This window comes from Anopheles ziemanni, chromosome 3, assembly GCF_943734765.1.
Source record: "Anopheles ziemanni chromosome 3, idAnoZiCoDA_A2_x.2, whole genome shotgun sequence".
In the NCBI taxonomy this organism is placed as follows: Eukaryota; Metazoa; Arthropoda; class Insecta; order Diptera; family Culicidae; genus Anopheles; species Anopheles ziemanni.
Genome location: NC_080706.1, coordinates 67723772 through 67751414, shown reverse-complemented (window position 1 = coordinate 67751414; position 27643 = coordinate 67723772). Strand labels below are relative to the sequence as shown.

The 27643-nt window shown below is 42.6% G+C and overlaps 3 protein-coding genes across 3 annotated transcripts; 1 reads left to right on the top strand and 2 right to left on the bottom strand.

The window, feature by feature from the left end:
• Positions 1–208: 208 nt before the first annotated feature.
• Positions 209–1115, bottom strand: LOC131285322 (leucine-rich repeat-containing protein 40-like). Its single transcript, XM_058314177.1, has 2 exons — positions 1096–1115; positions 209–1025 (listed from the first exon to the last, which is right to left on the bottom strand). The coding sequence occupies exons 1-2, from the start codon at positions 1113–1115 to the stop codon at positions 209–211; spliced, it is 837 nt and encodes a 278-aa protein (XP_058170160.1).
• Positions 1116–7657: 6542 nt separating this feature from the next.
• Positions 7658–9981, top strand: LOC131286600 (uncharacterized). Its single transcript, XM_058315578.1, has 3 exons — positions 7658–8289; positions 8357–8984; positions 9066–9981. The coding sequence occupies exons 1-3, from the start codon at positions 7970–7972 to the stop codon at positions 9237–9239; spliced, it is 1122 nt and encodes a 373-aa protein (XP_058171561.1). The 5' UTR covers positions 7658–7969; the 3' UTR covers positions 9240–9981.
• An 877-nt stretch (positions 9982–10858) lies between these two features.
• LOC131287042 (protein transport protein Sec61 subunit beta) lies at positions 10859–12011 on the bottom strand. Its single transcript, XM_058316057.1, has 3 exons — positions 11821–12011; positions 11499–11707; positions 10859–11413 (listed from the first exon to the last, which is right to left on the bottom strand). The coding sequence occupies exons 1-3, from the start codon at positions 11821–11823 to the stop codon at positions 11326–11328; spliced, it is 300 nt and encodes a 99-aa protein (XP_058172040.1). The 5' UTR covers positions 11824–12011; the 3' UTR covers positions 10859–11325.
• Positions 12012–27643: the final 15632 nt, after the last annotated feature.

Sequence of the window (27643 nt, the reverse complement as noted above, 5' to 3'; positions counted from 1 at the left end):
GTTACGAAATCCGTGGTTGAGTTTTGAGTTATTTATTGCGTATTAGAGAAAATATTTGTATAAACTAAAACCTGTACGAAGTAGAGGAAACAATTCGATTGAAGCGAGGTCTGCACGTGATCCTTTTTCTACCTAGTTCTACAGAGGGTATATTAAGGGTTAATAGTCATGGTTTGTTGAGTAAAGAACCATCCTCCATTTCCACATTCTACTGCACCGACTTTAGCCACGTTTGGTTCCAGTTGTTCGTCCCGGTGGGATCGAATCCCTTCACCAGCGGAAATCGAACCCGTGACCAACCTGCAATCGTGGCGAGGTGTCTATTGTGGTCCACGTGGAACGTCTCAAGCCGCGGTAGGTTCCAGAGCGTCGCGTCGAGCGTTCTTAAGCGATTGTTCGAAAGATCGAGCTTATGGAGCGAATCCAACACGATCAGTTCCGCCGTAAGAAAACTCTCCAGCCGATTGTGACTCAAAAGGAGCTGCTTGATACCGGTGGCTTTCGATAGCTGGTTCAAGTTGAAGCTCTCCAGCAGGTTGTAGCTGAGGTCCAGCTTTCGAAGGGCCGTCAAACGTTCGAGTCCTAACGGTACCACCGTTAGCCGATTGCGTGGGACAGATAGATCGGCCAGGCGACAGTCATTCTCCAGTGTCGGGAACGAGATTTCCAGCTTCTCCAGCCCAGCATTATCCAGCGTAAGGCGGACCAATTTATTCGCCTCAATTGTGCACTCGTTGTGCAGATTTTGGTTGTCCGAGTTGCTGCTGAACATAAATAGAACCGTGGAGGATTGATTGAAGCGCAAGATGCGCTGTAGCTCGGCCGCGGTCCCGTTCCCCAGCTCGTGGACTTTGTTCGAGGTAGCCTTCGGAGGACGGTAGCCCTCGTTCCAACACTTCCAACGCTGATCCTCCTCCTGGATCCGGCTGTACTCGTAATGGTATAAGGGGCCACTTTTAGCAGCTCCCTGGACGGCGGCTACATCGTCACCGAAAGTGCAGAAGGTGACACCGACGATCACAACGCTAACAACGGGAAACGGAGATCCATTTTAACACTTGAGCCGGATTAATGGGGGCACTCAAAAATACTCACATCCACCACGCAACTGACATCATGCGGCTGATGCTGTTTGCCCGAGCGATTAGCGATCACTGCTTACGACCGACGAAGGTAGCACTTATCAGCTCGTGCTAAGAAGACGACCTACAGTCCTCCAGAGTGATTCTGGGGAAACTAATTCAGTTCACTTATAGTCGGTGACGTAGATATGGCATAAGAGGCGTGATGGCACATCAGCTGATCGAGTTCAGAGACAATGTTCGAAATAGTAAATTGATACAGAAAGTACCTATTTTTAGTAGGAACATCTTTGAAAACTTACGGGAGATTCTCTTTCAAAATAAAAATCTTCCAGTTGACGAACCCTGATCTAAATCAATCCCGCTACAAAAAACACACACATACAACCTTATTGATATGGTTGTTATTTTGAAGTGTTTTTTAGCGTCCAAAGATAACACTTACGGATGCCTTCACAGCTTTCTTTATTACGAACAGACTGTTTGATAAGCAGAGAGACCGTAAACACGACGCAAATGAAGTAGACGTGCCCGTTTTTTTGAATGACCCGTAGAAGTATGCTTATTTTTAGAAATGTGGACTTTTTTAAAAATTGGTTCTTAAAACTGTCATGAAATGGACCGCATATTTGCATGGGTTTGAATATTAAACGTAGACATGTGCTCTTAAAATGAATCACAATGATTTGGGAAGATAGTTCTTTTACAACATTGGTTTGACCAATATTTAAATAGAATTAAAAACAATGGGATTTAAAAACAAGAAGTGTTGGATGTTAAGACAACCAATATTTAAAAATGTAAAATCATAGCGCCAATCAATAAATGAGAGATCCGCACGCCCTACGCAGAAGTGAAAACGGTATCACTCACTGAAGCCACAGATTATTTTGCTGATCGAAGCGTGTAATGGAGAAATGATTGCCATTTTTGTTATCATATCTCGTTTGATGCGACACGAATGGTGCTAATGGGTTGCCAACGGGGTCGCGAAGTGAAATGTTTTCCTAAAATTTGATCATTCCCATCGATTTGGATGCGTTTTGGTTCACATCTATCGCTCTCTCGTGCTGGCTTAGTGCGTTGACAGTTGAATGAAGAAGATAACGGAAGCACTATGCGCGCACGTCGATGCGAATGGAAATTTTCAGAAATCAGATAATCAATGAAGAGGGCAGAATTTTCCGGATTCTTCTGGAAAAATTTCCGATGCATGATAAATTTTAAATTATTTTGAAGCGGTTTTAATAAAAGTTTACAAAAGGAATAAATGGTGGAAAATATCAAATTAAAATATATTTTTAAAAATCATGTAAATATAAGATGTTTAGAATTACAGTTTACACAATACAACTGATTGTCCGTTAGACTGTTATCATTGTCGCAACCGGAAGAATTCTCGTACACTCGACTCCAAACTAAATCAACAAGATTCAAAGCATACCCTCCCATGTTCACGTGAAGCAGATGGTCCATAAATTCCAGTGTGCAAATAAATAGCTGCATTCAACAACCACTACTTCGAGCATGAACTTAGCGTGTGAAGCAAAGTATGGTGGGAAAAAAAAGAATGAAGAAAGTCCAGCCGGTCATAAGAATCCGCGAGCCGTTTTGACCTTGGAGTCCATATGACCGAGGCACGTGTGCACACTCTGGATAGGCCCTTTCACAAAGATGTGGACGAAAGAATTGCATAAATTATGTAAACGTGTGCTGGGAAGATTGTTTTGACGGACAATGTGTTCGTTATATCGACTTGGTGAATGTGTCCACGGGTAATTTTTGCTTAGAAAAATAAAGGGCCCACACCCGATGGCCCACTAAACCGGGTCCGCAGTCACTTGCCCGACAATCTTATCAATCTCCCCAGCTCAACCGACACACAATCGAGAGAGAGACACCGTGTGTCTTTAGGTCGGACGAATGGAATTTTCCACGGATTTAACCGTGTCCGGTTACACCCAGTGCAGCTGGATCACGTTTTCCCTTTGCGAAGCTTCGGAATCCGGATTGACAGGAATTCGAATGATTTAATCCACGTGAGCTCGTGCCAATGTTGATCGAGGTCTGTCAAAACTATAATTCTTAAGACCGTTTTACATATGGGACACGAGGCACGAGACGGCATCCATACAATTTAATGCAAACGGGGTCACGCCATTTCTCTACCATTTGCTGATGCGCAATTTTGGGTAAATGGCGAGGATAATAAAAGTCGCAGAAAAACAACCGCCATGTTCGCTGTGCAGATATAAAAACACAAGCAGCTGTGTACACATACACGAGGGATGTGCGTTGGTTGGCTATTGTTTTGAGCAAGGATGTTCGCAACAGTTTCAGCTGTTTGCTTAAGTTCTTTTTCATTTTGTTTTGCTTCAATTATTACTGTTGCGGTTTGCCAAAACATGGTCGTGCCCTCTTTTAAAAACGCAATAAATTGCATTGTACAACATTGCCAAATCGTGACATTGTCGGGAGGGTAGACGATCGCAGACATTTTGAATACATTTTTAATGGCGGTGTCATTCGATGTGATTTATTTTGTTTACACTCAAGACGATCTTAAACTAAATACAATACTTTTTCTGCAGTACCGTAAAAGGAGCGAAACATGGCGATGCACTGACCTTCGTAACTTGGCTTGCCTATAGTAAAGGGACAGACCATTAGTCAGATTAGGAGGAATTGGGGAATTACGCAACCCCCGAGATAGTACCGGCTAGCTCTATTTCAGTACGATTGGGAAATGTCAAAGTTGCGAAATTGTTTACGGCGATGCCTTCTACCCAGTTATTTTCAAAACTTTTTTTACTCAAGACTAGTATAGGATACATATGAAAAAATTAAAAAAAATGCATCATACATATTATTTGAAAACTTTGAAAAATTATTTGACATATTTTTTCACTTGATCCACGAGCAATTTACGAAAAATGTTGGATTGGAAAAATACATTATTTTAGTGCGTATTGCCCTGATTTACCCTATTTCTTGAACTTGTTGCTGTGGAACCAGCTGATCGTTGAAACTGGTTTGTTGCTCCGATTAATTACTACCATCGTACGATTCGTAATGAAGGTGAAGATTGGAATTTTCTTTCATTATCAACTACTAATGGGAGCACACGTTGCGCGTGTTATTTCCCTGCTTGTCGTTTTTGTCTTCAATTCCAACGAACGATCAGCATCTCACTTTGTTTATTTCATCTCACTGATCATGCTGCATACATCACAGGATGTGATGAGATAAAATTGTACGTCATCTCATAATGAAAGGCTTGCTTTGTTTTGTTAGCAACCTACCCTCCTCCTAGCAACCTACCATCTTATGTTTTGGTTTCTTACATTCTTTTATATTGCTTTTCTGTTTACATGCTCTACTCTCTCCTTTACTCAACGCTGTTTTTTCTCTTTTCAGCTACAAACCATTCGAAAACCCGTTCCCGGACGAGTGTGCGTGAGATGCGATCATTCTGTCTCGCTCCGATAAAAGTGACTTAACTTAAGCCAGCTCACCTAGCGTTCTCACATAAGTACGCTAGAGTAAGAGCGAGCCGACCGTACGCCATCTCGCTCGTGTACGTTTGAACTCGGGTGCACCTCGCTTTATAAATTGCGGTCCATCCGCCAGACGAAAACAAAGCAGTCGCGAGTCAGCGATTGAACTGATCGGAAGTCCTGCAAGTGAGAAGTACAACAAGTGTAAAACCGCGGAATCGCAAAGTGTCCCTTTGAGGAGGAAGAAGTGTAGTTTCTTTTTTGTTACCCCTTGGAAGCTCAACTCGGTTTGAGCGACCAACAGACGCCTCAATGAGTGCAATAATATGGACTAAACGCGCTTAAAACGCATCCAGGAAGAAAAAAGTAGAGAAAGTGTGAGGTTTTTACCCAAAGTACCGTCGCTTTATGTTTTACCAGTTTTTTAATCGTGTCATTTTGACGAGGAAGAGGAAGCCCAAATTATAAGCAAAACGAGAGAAACCCGCAGATAATCAGCACCTATTCGTAGGCGAAACGCCCATTTCGTCCTTTTCCTAAGTTTAGACTTTGTGCGGGCAAGTGTGCGCGGGTGTATTAGCAAGTGGTGTGGCGTTGTGTTCGTGTGATAGACTTTCATCGCACAGGTAATCAAAGGACGAATCATACGCAGAGGCCTGTTTCGTGTCGGGTGTTTCTGTACCAACCGAACTAAACCAACCAACCTAAAGGAGCATTAAGTCGGAGCAGTATTTCTTTCGTGCGGAAGGTGGCCGAAAGGAAAATTTTTCTCACTGGGGCTTAGGCCGTTGTATGGGTAAGTAAAGTTGTTTAGCCATTTTTCATACAGTGCAAACTGGGACGTATTGTTGGGAAAAAGAGAACGCAACCAGCCAAGGTTAGAAATGGGTTACTTTGTTACTCAGACGTTTCGGTGATCGTGCAATCGATCGGACAACCATTGGGGGACTTCGAACTGATCGTAGTAAGGAAACACTTTTTTAATCGACTGTAGGAAAGTTTTTCGACCGCAATAAATGAATCATACATTCAGGGTGTAGATAGTTAGGTTGAAGTTATTTGACCATAATTGGATTAAGCAGCAATGGTAGGAGTAATTGAATTAATCGTAATCGCCTTGGAATTGGATTGTCCTGAGTTGACCCGAGGATTTCGTTTGCTACAAGTGGCATTCAAGGACGGACACACAGACAAAATATGTCAAATTCTCGTTAGCTAAACACGAACGATCTAACATAAGCAAGGAGAAGCCAAAAATAACCCGTGATCAGATAAGTAGGTTACTGGAGTCCATTGGAGTCCATACAAACACACCGATATCTTTCACACTTCACGCGATTGTTGCTCAAATCGTTCCGACTAAACCATCTGTGTTGCCAAGAGCTCAATGATCATGTTTACGTGGAGTGTTTTTTATTGTCCCTCCCGCGAATTATTATCGCGAGAACCGCGAATGATGTCACTGACTTCGACTTTAGAGGCGGGACGCAGACGAGCATAAACTCCACGGGGAAATAACGTGATGCAGAGTCGAGCTGATTCATGCGCTGGAAGAAAAATGTATATCACACCACCACCATCTCGTGTTCGTTGGAATGGCAAGATGGCGCATGGTTTAGGACTTTGACCGCCATGTAAATTGTTTCTCAAGGGGAATGTGGGGTGGAGCAAAATTTCACACCAGAGCCGGAAGTTGCTTACTCCTACCGACTTCCCGGTTCCTGTTGGATGGCAGTACATGAGAAGGCATCAGGTTAATTATGGAGTAAATAAAGCAAGATTTCATGCAAGTTAATCTCATGAGCATTTGCTCCATACTCGTTGTGTTCCGTTAAATGAAAGGAGGGTACCTTTTCCATCGGCCCAAATACCAGTGTAATTGGTTTAAACGGACAAATGGAATGCCTTCATACGGGTGAGCTGTTAATTTACGTCTGACTCTTCGGCTTCGACTTTCTTGTGTACATTTGTTCGACCCGACTGCCAGCCAGTACCACGCGGAGTATAATTATCTTCTAACGATCCACGCCATTGCGCACTAAACAGCACGCCATGCCATGTGAAGTTGGTTACAAAGCAAGGCAAACATGACGATCATACGCGAACGGAAGGCAAGTCCCGGGAGGGCGTGGGAAGGGGCACCTAGCTGGGGAATTTATGACACGTGACAACATGGCATTCAATGTCAGCAAATTGACGGCGGGTGACTAGGACGATTCCTTTTTCTATTTTCTTATCAACATGATGTGGGCCGATAAATAGGCCGCCATCATGCCATAATAACACCTCCACCTCGTGGCATCTGTGCATAGAACGTCCAACAAACAGCGATGTGCCTCGTGGCAGATAAAAATGGGAACAAACCCCACAAATAATCCATCGACGTCATTTGAACGAGCTGGAAACGAGGTTTGTTTGGTAACAGATGGTGGTTGTTTTGATTTTTTTAAATACCCAGCCGAAGTGAGTAAATCGAGCGATGAGATATTTTTCTCACGTTCCACGTGACAGTGGTGAAAAAGAGAAAGAGAAAGTAGCATACAAGCGTTATGAGCCTCTCGCTTTGTTGCATGGGAAATAATGTAAACAAAGGGAAACGATGAGAGAAATTTTCTTTTCGTGAATCGAGAGAGCAGGAGAGAAAATGACAGCTCTCATCTGCCAAACGATTTAAATCCCGATTTTAACCGTTAAAAGTGCGTGATGCTCGAATCAGGATCAAACAATTTAAAATGCGTTTCATACATGATAAAAGATTTAAATAACCTCATCTGGGAAATTAAATTATTGTAAGCTTAATTAAGGTTGATTTGAAACAACTGTTCACTTGCGTAACGATTGTTCAGGGGGTTTGTCTTGTGTTTTATAACCCATTTTAAATCGTATGTTTTCTCTTATTTTCTAGAGCGTGAAAAACAAACGTTTATAAAAGGGGACGAACCGGGCCTGGCTGGCAAGCAGGGCCGGAGCGATCTTATCTGTGCAAACGCGATTTCAATTACAAGCGTCGAACGTCAGGATGGCGCGTACGTACCAACCGTCGGCCGCTGGGGCAACGAGTGGCCAAGCTGACTCGGAACCGAGCGCCACGCATTGCTGCCCGTGGTACGGGAGGACCACGGGCTCGGTCGATCTACCCGACGATTGACCGAACCGGACAGTCACAACTACGATGTGACGACCAACGACGATGAGCCTGCACCGCCGTCGCGGCCAGGGCCACCGGTCGAGCCGACCGTCGCCGCCACCGCCCCCGGTGGCGCGATCGGACCGGACGAGACCGAACTGGCCGCCGCCGCCGCCGTTGCCACCGCTACAGCCGCCAGCATCATCAAGGGTGTTGGTGGTGGTAGTGGTCGCTGGATCGCGGACGACGGTGACAGCTACAACATGGCCACGTTCGGCCAGACGAACGGGGTATGGCCGATCCGGCAGCCACTCCCGCTGCCCAAGTGGTCCAGCAGCCCCGTGGCGCCGTACGTGGTCGACAAGCTGTGGCAGTACGAGGATCTGGTCGGCCTGATTGAAACGAAGCTGCAACGCATGCTCGAGGAGACGCACTACAACACGGCGAACAACTTTGTGGACTTCTACAAGGCATACCAGCGGGTCGGACGCGGGGATCTGAGAACGCACTTCGAGCACTACACCATCCCGATCAACCGCCGGCATCACATGTGCGTCAGTTTGGCCATGGAAATTGTCTCAAGGTAAGTTCAGTTTCGTGTGTGCCATTAAAGCAGAAGATTAATTTTGATTTTTCCTCTGATGTTTTAGAGTCGCTGAACATCATCCGGATATCGCGGGCCACCTCTATCTGGTATCGTGCGAGGAAGCACTGGACGAAACGGACTCGTACATCCAGCACTGCGAGGAAAACGGCATCGAGTACGCAGGGTCCACGCTCGAGAAGGAGCATGCCCTGGTCGCGATGAAGATTGTCGTCGGAGGTCGCGAGGGAGTTCTCATCCTCGACCCCGGCTATCACGTTGCTCGGGCCGTGACCGTCATGAAGGACCAGAAATACCCGCACACCGGGTGGTTCACGCAATCGGACGAGCCGCATTGCAAGCGCGAGTACAGCTACGCTCTGCACGATCATAACAGCGACTACATCACCTGGACGGAACGGATTACCCGGGGTGGCAAGCAACAGTACGAGCAGTCGGTCGTTTACATTGCCCGCCCGTACCGGACCGCGATCGATGTAACCGTGCGTCGGAATCTGGTGTACAATTTCCGTTCGCTGTTATCTCGCGATGCAAAGGGACGCGTTTGTGCTGGAATGTACTTCCCGCTCGTACCGAATCCGCTCGATGCGCAAGTGACGCTGTTCTACGACAACGCCAACGAGAGCCAGGTGAAGCAGAAGTTCAAATTTGCCGTCTTTCGCGATCCAGAGAAGGTAAGCAATTGGTGTAACAAGGTGTTGATGAAATGGAGAAGATATCTAAATATTTCTTCCATTCCCTTTGTCGTGTTTTAGATTCCTGACCCGGTGATGGTGCACTTGGAAAACCTAGCCCCGCAGCTACGGATGCCGCTTGGAGACCTGACCGACCTGATGGTCGATCTGGCCGAGTCGATTCACGACGCCGAGTTCGTGCAGCAGGTGCTCGAGATCAACAACCACATCACGGAACTGTCGGCAGATAATTAAACGATCCATTTTCTTTACCCTTCCCGTTGAGGGGGAGAGGTATCTTAGCACTTGCAACGTTTACATTCTACACCCCTAGAAACCCCTAGCGGGTGATGCAGAACAACTTTTACGCTATTCTTCACACTTTTCCTTCACTTGAGTACTTTAGTCTATTCCTCTTGAGATCAAAAATTATGGATGAGTGGTAGGAAAGAGGATCGGGGCACCGAAGCTGAGGGAGAAGACACATTTGTTTATCTTGCATTCTTTAAATCAATATTAAATCAGCGTACGTATAGTGTTCTATTACGTGTCTATGATTAGCAACTAATTCAATATTCCGTCACCATAAGGTGCACTTAATTATTTCATTGCTTACATTCAAACGTGCTGCAGATTGAGCAGAAAAGGATGCGTTGTCTTTTACATTATCTAGCTTATTTGACAAATGACACCCGTTCGTTTCCCGATGTTGGTTTACGGTCGTTGAAATCATCCCATCAACCGGGATCTTTCTGGTTTTCTTAAAGAGCATTTCCATTCCCTTGTGTTTGCAATTTTGAAAATATGTGTAGTGTGTTTTTATCGTATATGTCTCGATCGAAGAACGATCCCGTCGATCCCGGCCGCCTTCGTCCAGAGCGATGGCCGGCACTGACGGTGAAAGAGAGGTAGCGAGGACTTAAGCAGCGTTTAAAGTGTAGTAGTTTCAATCTTAATCGGACTATTTAATCATTTTCAATTAAAAATGTATCTATTCAACCACAATACAGCTTGACAAATAAAGCAAAGAAATGAAAACGTTTGGAGGTGTTTTGATTTATGCGAAAGAAACTTGGGAAACAATGGGGCGGTGGTCTGCCACACTGGAGAATATTTTGGAATTTCTAAAAAAAATATATTGTTGCGAAAATAAAATTCGATTTTCTACATTGGCAAAGTTTAGAACAAACTAACAAAAATATATTCTCTCTATTTCAATTTCGTTCAAAATGCCGGTGTCTAGCATTAATTACATAACTTCCAAAAAGTTAATTACTTTGCAAAAATGCCACGTGTATCACAGCGTCCAACGATCGAGTATTAAAATATAAAACTATGGAAATTTTAGATTTTTTTTTCAAGCGGTAGCGCCGGTTAGTAAATCGGCCCCGAGGCTCACCACCTCGACGGCGTGGGCTCGAATCCCAACCGAGACCGGACCTTGCCCTGTACGAGAGGACTGACTATCCACGTACACATAGGGTAGACATAGTCTCGTAAGCCCTTAACGGGCAGGGATGGCCAACAAGATCGTTTACGCCAAGAAGCATATTGAAAAAATGTAACGATTATAACGACTTTAAAGGATCCTATGCTAATTGTTTTCGCACAGGGCTTCAACAATCAATTGATAAATCGATCTGCTAATTTGAATCTAGCATAACATCCCAAACGTAATTTATCCTCTCTATCAATCTAGCGGACTACGCTGGATGTGATTGTTGCTAGGTACAAGATATTTTGTTGGTGTAATAAAGGTTTAGAGATCTTTGACTTTTTGGTGAAGCCAATGCTGTTTGATTGTTGATTTCATGGAGTTTAAATTGGTCATCACATGTAGAGTAACACGCTGGGCAAACATGAACGGGTTATGTTTTGTGTACAATTATATTATGTTTCATTCCGTACGAGTAATAAAGATTGCCTTACGTCGATCTAGAGCAATTGCAAATATTTAAATTAGCGGCTAAATTGAGGGTCTCATTAGAACGCAGGCGCACGAGTCGGTGGAAAAGTAAGACCTACGATCTACTCTTTCCGATCGCTGCCACGTACGCACGGGAGGCGGGAGGACTTTACACTAACGTAGTCCCAGGGAAGCCAGACCGATCGTGGGGTCCCCCGTTTTAGCCGCAAAAGTCTCTCTCATTGTTTGGTGCGCCGTGCGTCCACGTGAGGTTGCACAGCATAGTTGAAACGAAGAATGATAAATGGGTGGATTCGGGTCATCCGGACGAATAAACAGAATCCGCGCGTTTGAAATCAAACGAGCAACGATGGAGCGAAGAACAAGTATCCAGGGGGAAGATTTTACGTGAACCTAAAACCAGACGGTCTTTCTTTACGCGCGAGTGTATTTGCCCCAGATGTGCAGCATGAAGACGGAGGCGATGAAGAGAAGCGACATCACGAGCACCGGAACTGGGCCACTGTGGGAGGGATACAACGGTACCTCATTAGACGGACGTTCCATTTTCGAGAAAGCAAGCAACGAGGAGCATTAAGAATACTTACACCTTGATACCAGGGGAGTCGTCGGTGTAGAAGCGCCACATACCACCGGATCCGGTGCCTGTGGTACGATTCCGTGCTGCCGTGGTAGTCGTGGTTGTTTTGCGCTGCTTCAGGTTGCTGGAACCGCCAGCGGCCGCTCGCGGGGCCGACGTGGGCTTCGACGGTGACCGACTGCCACTGCCGACGGACGTGGAACTTGCTGGAGCAGGCTGTTGCGGGCGGGGAGAATGCAAATCATACACTTTAGCAATCACGTACGACCATCAACATTCCGGATTTCTATCCGTTCGGATCTTCCGGTCGCCGGAGACATGAAACTCACCATGCTTTCTTTAGGATAAACTTGTGCACAACACTATTTGAACGAAACTTGGAATGCAGCAAACACAATGCACTTTAACGGGAAAACGATGAAGATGCACGAGATCGAACCACGCGTAAGGAAGGAAAGTTTATTTGTGATCCGCAAATGCCACCGCAAACGTTAGCGTAGACCAACCGTCGATTGAGACAATCCACGTAAACTACACGTCGCTCGCATATGTCAAAATAATAGTGTTGGCAGAATCGGGATTCGGAAGATTCGAAGATTCGATCCCTAGACGGATTCCAATGATTCGAATCCCATCTGACAGATTCCAAAGATTTTGATCCCATTTGACGGATTCTAATGCTTGTGTGCTAAAAGTGACAGAAAAAAAAAGATATTTTCACCTGTATTTTCCGAGTTTTGCGCCTCGTGTAAACTAAGCATAAAGATTTGATTCGATTTGGATTCGAATCACATTGGTTCGTGGCGTTCCTCTCATAGGAATGGTTGGACCCAGTTGCCAAGAATATCGGATCGATATGTCAAGCCATTCGTCAAGCCTTGATGGCGAACACGTGGTTGTTTGAGAACGTTAAAACTTAACGTTAATTCAAACATAATAAACTTGGTAATTTATAACACAAACAACTACACACCAATAATTGTTCACTGTTCTTCTAGACAAGCCAGTTGGGTTTGCTTAAAAATTGGTAATTAAATTCAAAGTGATTATTTTTTGTGCCGTTTTCGGAAACAATATATCATCACAACTATATTTGTCTACTGATGTTAATTAAGCAGATGAAAAACTGAATATTTGTATAATTTAAAATCTCTTGGTTAGTCAATGAACAAAACGAACAAGGTTGAAACGAACATTTTATTCTTAACGCGAGAACCATGTAAATTGTTTCCGTATCCGAATTCTTGATAATGTAACGTAGACCAAATGAAGCTGCCTGTTAACAGCAAAATCAACAAAGGGATTTTTCCCACAACAAAACAATGATGACATGCAGGCAATAATGACTTCTTCTTGTTTTCGACTCAGTGAACGGTGAAAATGCATTTACGCAGGCAGATTGTCATTCCAGCGGTATTTCAACAGCGAAGGTCACGTGGGCAGGGAACATATTGTCGATGGAAATTGAAAAATAATAACCACAGACAGCTTTATGAGTGTTCAAATACCCCAAACATGAGCGGGAAAATTCGACCACGGAACCAAGCGGTCCAAAAATTGGAAAACGTCCAGACACGGTTGAGCGCACGCGAACTACATTTTTATTACTTTTTCATTAGCGTAATCATCGGCGGGACAGTCGGGTCATGTATCGGTTATGTTTTATGGCTTTTCTGCCCAAGTCACCCAGAGGAGCCAAAGTCCTGGATCTTGCCCAAGATGGCCCCTCGGGCTCTGAAGCTCATTCTTTTCCATCGCTCCATCTACCTTCTCGCCGAACCGGTGGAGGTTTTAATGGGAAATAAATCTGTTCATTAAAAATTGGCAATTATTGCATTGCCCTGTGAACTCGCCCAATTGGCGAGGAATTTCCTGTGACCTAAAGAAAATTGGTCCCGAACCGGGAGACATCGATGCGCTCCCTCATCATATTCACGTTCCTTTTCTGCAGGTTTGTGTCGTCATTTTTTTTATCATTCTCTGCCTTCATTGGAAGCTTAATCAACGTAATGGAAAAGGGGGAAAACGGTACACACGTTCCCGACGAGCGTGCTCTTTCCGGATGGATTGTACTATTGTGGTTGAGCGAGCGTTTTAAAGCAACTAGCGTAACTACTGCACCCGTTTCCTTTCGCTTTGGTTTCCGTTTTGTTGGAAGGCAGAAAGAATTTTTGACTCCACCATCCTGCACCGACTGATTTGAGGCATTCGGGTTAGAGTATTCGCTGAACCGTTGGTAGTTGCATGATTGTTCCCATTGTTAGCGGTAGTTGTTGAAGCGTTAGGATTTCATACGACCTGCTCGGAACTGCACGCTTTTACAAGCATATTTTTATGCTCGCTTGCATTAAGCGAGTTTAAAGTAATTTTTCAACCCAACAGACATGAAGAGATATTTTTCACTTAAATCGGATACACAATACAACGAGCAAAAAACCTCATGTGGTTACGTTCCACAACATTCCACCGTTGCATTGTTGCATTGTGTGAAATGCTTTGGAATTCAGTTGTCTTCCGATGAAGCGTAACATAATTTAAATCCGCTAACGAGCCTTTATTGCAGTCAGTGTGAAAAGTCGAGTATTATGATTGATAAAAAGGCATCCATTTACAGTCAATTGCATGCGCTTATGAACGCCTGCCGTTTCATTAGTGTTTGGAATCTCAGGTTTTATTTATCGGGAAGCGATTATGGCCGACTTTAGTTGGTGTTGCCTGTTTAACGATTGATTGATTTGATATATTGCGCTTAAATTGTTGCTACATTTTGCCGTTTTTTTTTTACAATTTTGTTTTTTTTTAGCTACGTTTATGCTATTCAAGTTCATGAACTAATGTAGTTTTTAAGCAAACTAACTATAACAAGTTCTTACAAATATAATTTCTTCTTTTTTCGTGTTTGTTAATGTTTTACTTAAAAAAAAGACTATTTGTTTATTGTTTTGAGGTGATGTTAAAACAACAATAAAATGGGAGTAAGAGATTCCAACGTTGTCGTTATTTGAGTAAACACATGTGAACCCTTCGGAAGGCAATGTAGTTATCCGTAGTACAAAAGTTTCGCCTGTCAAAATACCAGCAAAGCCCTAGGGGATAAGCCTTACTTAGGCAAGTCAAAGTTTCCATGCTGGTGGCAAAGATTTCACAACAACACGCCGTCGCTTCTGTATGTTATTGATTAATTCTTCAATTTATCACACATATCATCAGGGAAGATAATAGATTCCCTTCCAGTTTCCCTGCCACTCGCACCACGATGATTGAGAAAATGGGAAAACCACCTGAGCCCACCGAAGCGCGGATGTGATGCCGGCGGCATACTAGTATGCGAACCTTGGGAATGATAAATCTATTTCCATCCACTTTTGGTCCAACTTTTGCTCCACTTGCTCTTCTTCTTCTTATTCGACTACCAGCGAGTAGAATAGGGCCATGATAGATGCGTGACTCGGGAAAGGATTTTTTCCGTACGGGTGTTTTCCCCGTTGTCAAGATCTTCCTACAGCGTGGGGTGGCTTAATCACGCACGCCTCTCATTAACGACCATAATACGCTTGATGTAACCGTTCTGAGCCGGCCTTGATGGTGGCCCCTATAATCCTTCATTATCACCTTTCGGGAATCAAAGTGCCGAACGTGAGCTTATTTCCAGCTGAAAGGGATGCTGAAATGCCGGCACGGATCGATCTGGCACCGAAATAGCCGTTCCACTAAGTGGCACTGTTTGACGAAAGGCACGCACGTCCTTGTCTAAAGTAACGGTCCAGTTAAGTATAAGAGACCGTGAACCAATCCGCGCTCTTCGTCCGGTTGTCAGTTTCGACGACGAACAGGAAGAATTGTGTCACTTCTCCCGAGGAAGCTCGCTTACTCAGCAGGATTCTGCACCTGATTCCGTGCAAGATGGTTTTCCACCGGAAGAAAAGCTAGTCTGCGGCCATTGTATTGTTTCAGACAAAAAAGAAAAATGAAAGAAATGACGAACTCTAAAAGGCAAGCAACCACCCTTGGTCCGTGCCGAGGGCAAACTCGTTGACGGAGAAGGGAGCAAAAGTCATAACTAGCAAAAATAGAAACGGAATCATTTTAGAGAGTCATCCAAAAAATTTCGCAGCATCTTTTCGCTGTCGGACAGTTTCCGCATCGATCGGGAGCAAATGGTGCACCGTCACTGTCACGGTTCGGGGCCAAAAGTGACTCGTCACTCCGACATCCGTTCAGTTAAAAAGTGAAGGAATTCCTGGCCTGGACAGAGCGGGAAAAAGAGGGGGTGAGAACAAGGAAACAATCTTGTCATCCGGGTGGAGAGTTTTGTTTTACGCGAAAACTCTTCAGGATTGATGTTCGGGTTGTCTCGAAAAGCGTCATTCCATCACGCTTGGGCACTGGAGTAGTCGGTCCTTGGGGCTTTGGTATGCGTCTTGTTAACGAGCGTTTGGTGACTTTTGCGTTTATGATGGGAAACTTAACGGTACGGTGGAATGTTTAACTTTTTTTTTCTAATAACCTTGATTTTAAATATTTTCCTACGGGTCTAGATCTAGGTTAAATTCCTTCCAATTTGTGTACTTTATTTGGTGATAAAGAAACAAACCTCTTTTTTATAACACTTCAATTGTTCAATTCCATAATCATGAACTTATCATGAGAAGTTCTCAGCCTGAGGCTGTCCATCAAAAAACCTTTTCAAGAAATACCAGTTTTACTCCGATCTCACCAACACTGCTTTCTTCTTCGAACAAAGCAAGAAGATGGGTGCAATTTATGGAAGTTCTTTCGGAAACCCGGCCTTCACTACCTGCGCATACCACATCGGAGTAATCTGCTTCATCAACACCGCCCCCAGACACTTGTTCGGAGTTTTCCCTTACAATCCGCCTCCGGGTGGCGTACTGGGGAAACTCGGCAAATCCGAGCTTACGACTACGGATGTTTCGATTTCGATTTTCTATTTTATGTCCCAGATTATATCTTCCCTTCCCGCTTTCCCTGTCGGGAAATTGTAACGGGAAATGTTTCAAAAACTCTGACAAGAGGCACTCTCGATGCGACGTACGATAGACAGCTTGGGTTTTTGTTGCGTTGCCGATGAAAACTTTTACGCATGCCCCCCCATTTTATTTTACCCAACAATTGGAGTACATTGTGAGGTAGAGAATTTCCTCTCCCATTGGTTATGGATCATCGAAAAAAATTTGAATATTCCGGTGTACGCGTTCTAATTGCTCATATCTCTTTGGAAGATTGGAGGATTTTTTCTCATGAATGTAAATTAATTATACAACCACATCCAGATATATCTACTGAAACGGAATGTCTCTCGTGTGCTGTTATAATATGCATCTCAAGTACCGTTCCCCTAGAAGGTTTTAAATCTCGTTACAGCCACATTTACCCTGGGAACCTTATTTATAATTTTAAAGCCGGGGAATAAAAATCACAATAAAACCTTTGAAAAAGAAAGACCGTACGCGTTTGATGACGTTAGATCATCAATAGAATAAATCTCAACGCTTAGTAAACAAATGAATACCAAAGTTTGATATTTGCATACAGATAAGTAACATATCATTTGAATAAGGAGAGGCATTACATCATTAAATTCTTTTATTTCAATCGGTTATCTGATGCTCCAGTATGTTTAGGATTAATCTCTATATCTATAAAAATGGATGTTTGTATGTTCGTGATGCTAAAACTCAAAATCGGCTGGACCAATCTTGATGACGTTTTCGTATGATTTGTTCCTTTTTACCCAAGGAAGGTTTAGGAAAAAAGAGAATTTGAAAATTCCTAAGGAAAAGCCTGAAAATGGGAAAATTCGGCAAAAACGGCTTTTTTCCATATAAAAACTAAAAAAAAAACTTCAGTCTTTAACGAAAATACAAAGGGCTGAACTTTTTCTAAGGAAATCTTTTGCCGATTTCTTCCTTTTGGTCATTTTAAGGTTTTAGAAAAATGAAAAGTTTGAAAATTTAAAAGATCAAGCAAAAAAAATTAGAAAACTAGAAAAAAGGCTTTTTTTCATAAAAGTAGTATTCGAATTAATAATTTTGAAATACGCATCTTATCTTACATAAATTACCTACATCTTGAGCGAGATGAGATCATCAAGTATCAAATGGGACGATACGTTAACTGCAATGAAGCGCTATGGAGAATATTTTCTTTTGCAATTCATGAGCAATTTCCTACTGTTGTGCATCTCGCAGTTCATTTGGAGAATGGTCAAAGAGTGTGTTTCAACCTAGAAAACGCAGTACAACGAGCCGAAAAACAACCAGCAACAACTTTGACGAGTTTTTTTTAACCTGCGCCAGCGATCCTTTCGCAAAAACATTGGTTTATTCGGAAATGCCTCGATATTACACATGGAATGCATTGTGAAAGAAATGGTTACGTAGAAAGCGAGGCCAACCAGTAGACGGACATCCAGTTGTGTTTTTAACTAATGCGTTAGGACGAATATCCACAATCCACCCAAAAAACGATGATTGCTTCTATCTTCGGTTGTTGTTGGTTAATGTACGCGGTCCAACATCGTTTGAGTCATTACGTACCGTGAATCGTATCGTGTGTTCAACTTTTCGAGAAGCATGCCAGCAGTTAGAACTATTGGAACATGATAATCAGTGGAATCAAACAATGGACGATGCCATAGCTGCTTCACATGCCACTGAAGTCCTTACACTTCTGGCAATGATCATTTCGTCATGTCAGCCTTCAAATCCACACCAACTATGGGAAACGTACAAAAATGACATCGCCGAAGACATTTTACATCGCATTCGAGTAACAACAGGAGATTTCGAGTTACAAATGAACGATAAGATCTACAATGAAGCATTGGCGTTGATTGAAGATTTGTGTTTGCGTATGAGTGGCAAATTATTGACAGAAATTCATATGCCAGCGCCAAATCGCCAAATCCAAGATGACGACATAAAGGCGTTGGAACAACAAGTGCAAAGAAATTACCCTTTTTTGAACACTTAGCAAAAGAGTGCGTATGATCGATTCATGAAGGTAATCGATGATGGAAACGGTGGACTATACTGCCTGGATGCGCCCGGCGGAACTGGGAAAACGTACTTAATATCCTTGATTCTGGCGGCAATACGATCTCAAAACCGTATTGCGAGGTGGAAGAACGGCACACTCCGCACTAAAATTACCGTTAAACATGCAAGTCAGTGAAACTCCTGTTTGCAACATTTCATAGCAATCAGCTATGGCCCAAGTATTGAAAAATTGTAAACTAATTGTGTGGGATGTGCACAATGGCTCACAAACGGTCTGCGGAACAATAACGGTTGTTTTGGTGGCGCAACTGTACTGTTAGCAGGCGATTTTAGACAAACACTTCCCGTTATTCCAAAATCAACACCGGCAGATGAAGTAAATGCATGTCTCAAATCATCGTATTTTTGGCAATACGTAAAAACCATTCGATTGACTATAAATATGCGAGTGCACTTGCAACAGGATAGAAGCGCAAGAGTTTGCCAATTAACTTCAACTAAAGAGGATCGCATAACTAATGTGTATCCAAATATTACCCAAAATTATGCTAACGATTGATTGAGTTCACGTGCAATATTAGCTGCGAAAAATATAGATGTTAATGACCTCAACTGGACAATTCTAAACCAAGTTCCGGGAGATTTGCGATCATACAAATCAATCGACCGTGTTGAAAATGAAGACAAAAAACCTTCATGCGCCGAAACTTTGTAAAGGAACACGATTGATTGTGACGCAGCTTATGAACAATAGCATAGAGGCAAGAATTTTAAAAGGGGCTTATAAGCGGACCGAATGTTTAATTCCTAGAATTTCCTTGAAATCGAACGATATGCTATTTCAGTTCAACCGAATTCAATTTCCAGTGAATCTTGCATTTGCGATGAAAATCAACAAGTCACAAGGGCAGTCGCTGGAAGTGTGTGGCTTAAATCTAGAAATGCTTTGGTTTTCTCATGGCCAGCTATATGTTGCATGTTCACGCATAGGAAAACCGGCATCATTGTACATTTACGCACCCGAACAAAAGACTAAAAATGCAGTCTATCAAGCTGCGTTACAATAAAAGCAATAATAAAATCACAATAAAATGATTTCTAATATAATCAATTCAAATTTCTTCTCTATACAGTTTTTTAAAACAAAATTTAACATCACAGGTAGTCAATTTCAAATTTTAGAATATTAGAAACTGCATAATTATTTGACGGGGCGAAGTTCGTCGGGTCAGCTTGTTAAATAAAAAAGTGAACAAATATGCTTGGTTTTGAGAGATTTTAGTAATGTTTAAATTCAAACAGAAAAGACAAATAATCAAATTATGGAATATGTATCCACTTGTATAGAATAGAGAAGAGGAATAAATAGTGACTATTTTCTAGACAGTAATATTTTCTGTCTGAATTAATTTACCTAATTGGCTCTGTTACAACTTTTACAATTTAAAAGATACTTTACAAAAAATGACGAACTGCCTAATACCAACATAATTGCATCTTTTATCTGTTTTAAATTTCCTTTTCTATTTTAAACAAAAACTTTCTGTTTTGCCTATACTTAATTTTTATCAGCTGTCTTTCTCATATAAAAAAGTGTGTGATCGGCAACTTTTCAAAATAAGTAGAAATGGATAGAGTAAAACAGGAAGCCTTTGTAAGAGCAAATGAACTCTGAAATGAAACAAGTTCAACTTTGGAGGAACGGTTGTCAATTTTACATGGCTCAGTCGAATTGATGGACAACAGATACTTCAGCTACATGATGATGAAATTTGTTTATAAAAAAAAATCACCCATAGCATGAAAAGGGAATACCGTACCGAAATATTTGTAAACAAAACTAAGAAAAAAGGACACAGAACCATCCCAAATTCAATAGTCCCCCGATCAGCGAAGGAACGAATTCAATGACGACTTTGGTGGAAATGTTAGATGACACGACGAAGTTTTCCCGGTTTTCGATGCGCCCGGATTTGTTTAGTCTTTTCGAGCGGCTTTCCGTTGGGTTTTTTGTCCACTCTCCCTGAAACGCTCGGAAAGATGGAATCCTTCCATCGAAGCCGCTGTAAAGTTGATAGATTTTGAACCAAAAACTCCCGCGTCCCCGGGGGAGCTACATCTGTTTGCTGACTGGTGTTGTAGGCCAGTTTTCGCCTACCATCGTCGGCCTATCGATATGTTTGGGGCAAGTTTTTTCTACGACGTCCGCAATAGGATTACGATGTGGCTAGAATATTGGTTTTCTTTTTAAAAGCTTTTCAATATTTTCAACTTATTGCCCCGGAAGCGGCTGTAGTCATATTGAAGAGGCCGAAGGTTTTCATTACGCTTTTCCGAAACACTACAGTCGCAGTTTGAGGAGGGAGGAGGTCCAAATGTTTTGCGACTTTGTGGCAAGCAAGGAGGAAAGTTAGCGATCGATCCCACAGTGGGACAATGGGTGGCGAATTCCCGAAATGGTTGTCGGTGTTTAGATAAACCCGAAACCGGACGACGAAATCGTATCAATAGCACAAGGCACAGAGGACCCATTTTCCGCCCCCTCACCACCCACTTCGGTTCGATTTTCCGGCGGAATAGCAGAAAGGAAAGCTTCAATCAACAAATCAACCGCTTCAAAATGAGTGAAAGTAGCAATGCGTGACGGGACGATTCTTCGGGTGGGTTTGTACCCTCCCACCCCCACCACCTAAACACACCCACTCGCACAGAGTACATGAAAAGGATCGTGGACTGAATCCCACTAAGTGGAAAGTTAGCATTCGACGGCCCGTGGGAGAAGTTGGTTGTGCTTTTGTGCGCTCTGTTAATTAAAGTTTATTCAGATGTTGTTCCAAACTGTTTCTTTTCGGGGTGTGTGTGTGTGTATGTATGTTTCTGTGTCTGTGTACCGTTAACTCCAGTATCCTCGCCGGCTTGGGCGCAGCAATTTTCCCCGAAGGTTCCATTCCATTCGTTTTCGGCAAGAGGGTTCACAATAAAGGATCTCCCCCGGTTTTCCAACTCGATACCGGTTTGCTGCCCACTTTGGCATCGGAATTCATTCGCATAAATTTAACGCCAGTTGAATCGGACCGGGGATCCTGATAAGGGTGCTTTTTGATGCCGCTTTTCGTGTGATAAAAGGTTGGATTTAAATAAAATTGATTGCCAGTTGTGCAACAGAAGAATTATCGCAGGATGAGGGGGGAGGCTTAGGATAAGCGGACGTGAAAGTAAAATGATTCCTAATAAGTTTTATTTTTAAGTCAAACAAACTCGTTGATTGACAGCAAAGCAATTTCAATTGACAGATATTTTAAGAACACAGAATTAAAATTCTGAAAAATGGCATAAACTGTATTTGTTGTTTATATAATGGAAAATGAAATGGAAAAAAATGGTGACAAAAAAAGATAATCAGAACACCTCGAATAATCGTTAGGTTGAACAGGACACCCCTTTTATCTTACTTAAGCTTCTGGTTTAATCTTTTGCAATTACATAAGTATTAAATTGTGGTAGAAGATGCCGACATGCACCGATATTCAAAGAATCCTCTTAAGATCTAACACCGGCCTTTAAACCCCCCCTAACACGACACGGGTGCAAATCATAATGAACGAATGAGTTGGCTCAGCTTACCGCAGGCTCTGGAAAAGCGTTACTTTCCCACAGATCGACGTCTTCGGAGCGAAACCAATAAATTTTCCCATCTACTAGCATGCCGTCATGCACCGCAGAGTCTTTGTGGTCATGTTTTTCCCACACATGAAGTGTGTGTATGTGTATGTGTGGGTTGGTGCGTACAACATGAGCTCCGGCTCTGAGGGATTGAAAAGGCATCTCCGGGAAGGTACACGATCGATCAGAAGCTCCTTTGCTTCGTCAGGAGTGAACTTACCATTTGTGGGAGAAAAATGAAAACCAATTTATATCGAGCTAACAACACGTGTGTAAATAAATGTTAGCTTTTACCTTGCCGGGGTTCGGGTTTTCCTTTTTCCAAGACACTAAAGTAGTGGTAAGGTGGGTCAAGATTTCTTCAGAAAACCGTCGGAGCCTCGGGTGGTCCAGCTTTGGGATACATTATCACTCGTTGAGATGTTCTTCGACTCTTTCAACAGGATTGTAAGTCGGTCATCTGGACAGTGTTCGATTTCTTGCAATTGGAACACCAATTAATTTACCTTTTTTAAATATTGATTGAGAGTAACATTAGAACATTTACTAAGAAAGGACTTTGATATGATCCTTCCTTAATTCATTTCTCCTCCAAAAACGTTTGAAAGCAGTTTTCCCTCGCTCGCAACCCATTTGCATTGATATTAATATCCAAATGCAGAAGAAAAGCTCTCTGCTTAACAAATTCATGTGAAGTGCTCTTTGCAAATAGAACCGACGGGTAATCAATCATTTATGGAGCCGCTTAGTATGATTGCAAAAAGTGTCAACTTATCGATTGTCGGCGGATGTGCGGAAAAAAAGAAAACTGTCCTTGGACGGGCACCGGGAGGCAAGAACCATTTATTATCTCTGGTGAAATGTGAAAAGATTCAAATTAGAAGGTGGGTTATGGAATGGATTGCAATTTTTTTCTCCTTGTTTTTCTTTCCCACTCTAGCGGGAAAGGTGGAGCTGAAAGTTTTTAATCCCGCCTTAGCGAAGGGTTTTGAGCCGAATGCTTTTAGCCGAAGAAAGGTTCAGTTTTCGGGGCTCATTCAATATTCATACCTAGAAACGTTTTGGCCCGGGATTGCTTGCGATGTTTATTTTGATTGAAGTACTCAATCATTTTCGTCTTATAGGTTTTCCGTTCCTTTCTAAACCGAAAGAGATTTAATTCGTTAAGCCAATTGGAAGTTTTCTTTATTTAAAAAAATAAAACTTAATTTAACGCTTATTGGTTTATGACTAACCAGGCGCCTCCATTATAGGGCGTCTCCATCATTGGGCGCCTCCATCATCTCCAAACACATTTATTTTTCATAGAATTAAAAAATTAACGCTTTAAATTTTCTCCTGGTTTCAATTATATGACCTAAAAAGAGCAAAATGTTACAGTAAATTCAAGCGAACGTCGCATTTCAATTGGGCTTCACATGTCCCTACTGTTTCGATTCGCCGATTCATGCTCTCTGCTGCCGAAATTGGCCAAGTCTATAAATTTAACACCACAAACGATTGGTTTTCCGGCGTTCGGAGCCGAAAAAGTAGCACAGTGGAGCGCATCACGGTTCAGTGAGTGAAAAAAAAAAACGAAAAGGAAATGAAGAAAAATCACTTTCATTGTTTGTCGTTTGTCGATCGTTGCACGTTTGGGTGAGCTTAAATAATTGCCTTCGATTGAAGCGATTCGATCGGTGGGAGAATGAATTCAAGCACAAAACCTTGGTATTCTTCGTGAAGATAGTTTACTCCATGGTGTGTGAAGAACAAATGTCAAATGAAATAAAATAAAAACGCCGACCACATGGATGATATAACCAGCGTACAAAATAAGGACAAGCACAGAAATGTTACGCTTGGAGAAGATCATCTTCCAAGACTCTCTCAATGTTTCTATCGAATAATTTAAACATAGAGCAACTCTGCTTCAAACTAGAGTACAAAACAATGAAATTAAACTTATGTTTTTGACATTTTTTTCAACTCCTTTAGGGCAACAAAAAGTAACCAAAACAAAACCATGGAAGAAAAACATATTTTCCTGATTCCAATTTACTATTTTTATTTTATTCCTTGTAGGCGCTGCTGCTGCAAAACTGCTGAAAGTTGTTGAAAATCTTTGGTTTCTGTAGCATAAAAATAGATTTTCTTGCATTTTTATGAAGTTTAGTTGTTTTTTTTTGTAAAAATCGTACATTCATGTTTTTCTGTGTTAATAAAACTGTGTTGAAAATTTAAAATTTAGATGATTTTATGAAGAAAACATTGATCAAACAAAGCTTCAATTCCATCTGCGGTGCTTTAACAAAATGTGTGAAAAGTTTCAGAAGCGGCGTTTCAGAACTGGTCAAGTTTTTAATGTACACAAAATTATATACACACGAAAAGTTAAAATATACGATAAAAGTAATTTAATTTTAAACCATGTGAAGTGCTCTGTTTATTCGGGAACCAAGAGAACCTTTTACAAAATAATTGTAACCGCCTTGATACATCATTGATCGTCTGTGAACCTTTCACACACACAATCGATGAGACAAGTGCAGCTAAAATGTATCCCAAAATTTAAGCGACCACCCAAAATCGCCATACACACACCCTCCTATGTGCTTGTGTTTCGATGAAACGAATCCCCTTCGCTTTAAACTGATCCTAGACATAGTTCCCTGCGGATGAAGGGAAGCCATCACAGTGTGAAGGGAGGGCCGAAAGGGCACGCAAGTAGCCGAAACCGTTTAATTAAATTTTAATTAATTAAAAATTTATCACTTTCTCATCATCTCGGCGTTTTCCCGCAGCGGACGAAAATGTCGTGTTCGGATCGTCGATGTCGTCGGTTTTGGCCAGCCGGCCAGCTCGGTCTCGGTATTCGATTCGAAGTCCCGGCGTCCCAGCGTCCGGATGTTTCGGAAGTTTCGATGCTCGAACTGAAACTGCGAAACGGAACGCTGGAACACATTCCACGGCACGCGGAGGCGAGCCGGGGCAGAATTTTCCATCCACCAACTACACCCGGTAGGGGGGGAGTGGGCGAAGAATCTGTCGGATGGCAAGTTGGTCGAGTGTCGATGCGAAGGGACACGCTTCCGATTACAGCAAACAACGGCGGGACAAGGATAAATCGTCCCGATTGTGGTAATGCGGTTTGTGGGCTTCACTTTTCCGGCTCTCTACGAACTAGAAAGGTCCACTAAGGCAACCGGGGGGGAAGCGCTCCACCCACGTGGTAGTGCAGCTCACCTTGGGCGTGTGGAAAAAGTGTAGATTTTGGAAAAGTGAAACAGCGATTGAATACTCAACAAACACATCGTACACCTTACGGTTTGAGGTTAGACAAGTTTTTGGAACGTTGAAAATATTCCCATCCATCGAAACATAAACGATAAGGAGCTGGAGGAGGAGGAGTAGCATGGAAAGTGTATCTGGCATGGGCGAGGGTTGGGAAATCCCCAGCAGCATTTTCCCGATTCGTGCGATTGTGTAACCATTTCGTCCCAATCTGACATCGAATTTGCCTACTTCCGAATGCTTATCGAACGCGCGGCGAAAAAACTTTCCACTTAGCGCCCCATTTGGACAAGCTCGGATGGGTGTGCTGGGGCGTGGAAAATTTATTCCCATTTTCCGAACTGTGGCTCTTTTCGTTTTCAGTGGTATTATTTTTACAGCAGTAAAAAAAAGGGAAAAACAAGAAATAGCATCGGAGATTTTTGTCGAACTTTTCCCCCCTTGTTACTGTTTGTGTTTGTGTTCGCGCTGAAATTCGCCCGCTGATGATGATTATCTTTCGGGAACGGATTTGCAGAAATTTTCCCCGCCCGGAGCAATTTTTCCTCGTTTGGTGGAGAAAATCTTTTCACCCCCCTGTCGGTGGAATTGGTTGGAAATAGGATTAGCGGCGTCAAATGTTTTTCCCAAGCGTCCGGGAATGGATGGTTGCATGGTCGATGTCGTGGAATTAGGCCCGGCTGATGGATAATGCTAACAATTTGGTGCAAAAAATCTTCGGTGATTTTGGAGAAAAAATGTTTTAAACAATTTGATTCAAGGGAAAAAATAGAAGAAGTTTTCCTTTCGGCTATAAAATGTTTGGCTATAAAATGTCATGTGTTTGGTTCTTGGCATAAAAAGAAATAAAGTTTGATTTATGTTAAAAATTCTTGATTATGAGTTTTTTTTTGTACTTTTTACATAAAATACAAAGGTTCTATTTTAATTTAATCCTTATAAAAATCAATTGAGAGCAAACAATAATAAAGTGCAAGCTTGTAATTAATATTATAATTAATCTTACTTTTTGCTGCACCTTGGTTTATTCTCCGGAAAATTACCTACAGGCTCCGTGAAGAGCAGAAACTAATAAAATCAGTGCAGAACCAGCACTCTTCCCGCACTTTTCCGGCTGCCCAGGCTCTGCTAATGACCTCCAAGTAAGTGCAGATTTCTGTCGACAGTTCGCTTGATTGATTTTCAAGTAGATTAACACCCTTCGAGAGGGAGCCCCGGCGCTTCGAGAAGCTTTTCCGCTCGAGAGCGAAAAACCGATCTAGAGTTCGAGCTGGACTGTGGAACTTTCTACACCGCCCCGGAGCATGCCGCGTCCGCCGCGATCGTTCGGACGGCGGGAACTTTTATATCATCAAACTTTTTAATGAATCAACAAGTCCAAGTCGGGAGCGGGATTTCGCTTCCTTCATCGGGCCATCGTCGTCGTCGTCATCGTAATGATGCGCGTGGCCTCACCATCGAAGTTGGACGACGCCTTCGTACACTTAATCGGTACACCACCGGGAACATTAAGGGCGGATCGCAACCTCAACGGCCCTCGGATGGTGGGCAGGTCCCGGTCGGTGGTGATTAATTTTGGAACCGAGATTGAAGAGCTTTCACTACGATCGAGTGGATTCACGAGTGAAGTGGTGAAATTGGTGCATCGTGGAAAAAGTGAGGGAATAAAAACAATAAAAAATAAAACAAACCACCGACAGAAAAAAAAGAAAGAAAAAGAACCGAACCAACCGTAAATTGGCGATGAATGGGGTGTTCTTCAAACAAACTAATTATAGACCGCCAGGCGAGCTGCAATGTTGGATAAGTTTCGAGGATGTTCCTATCCGGTGCTCCGTCGGTCCGAGGTTGTTACTTTTATTTCCATCGCTTCATCTGCTCCGTAGATAAAGGCTGCAAGCTATGATTTCATTTTCTCTGTTTTGCCAATGTTTGTTTCTAGTAGGAATTATTTTTCGTCTGTCAGAAACTGCACTGAATTTTGCAGCCATCTTTGCAAAAAGTTTTCGAAGCAGACTGGCTGGAAAAGGAGACTTTCAAACAACTCAAAACGTAGCAACAAAAGTGAGCTGGCAACATGATTTTTCTGTTTCGATTTCAACTCGTTGGATCTTTTTAAGAGGAATTTCTTCGATTATTGTTCTATTCACGATGTCGATGTCTGTCGAAAGCAACTAAAATTTATTTTCAAAAA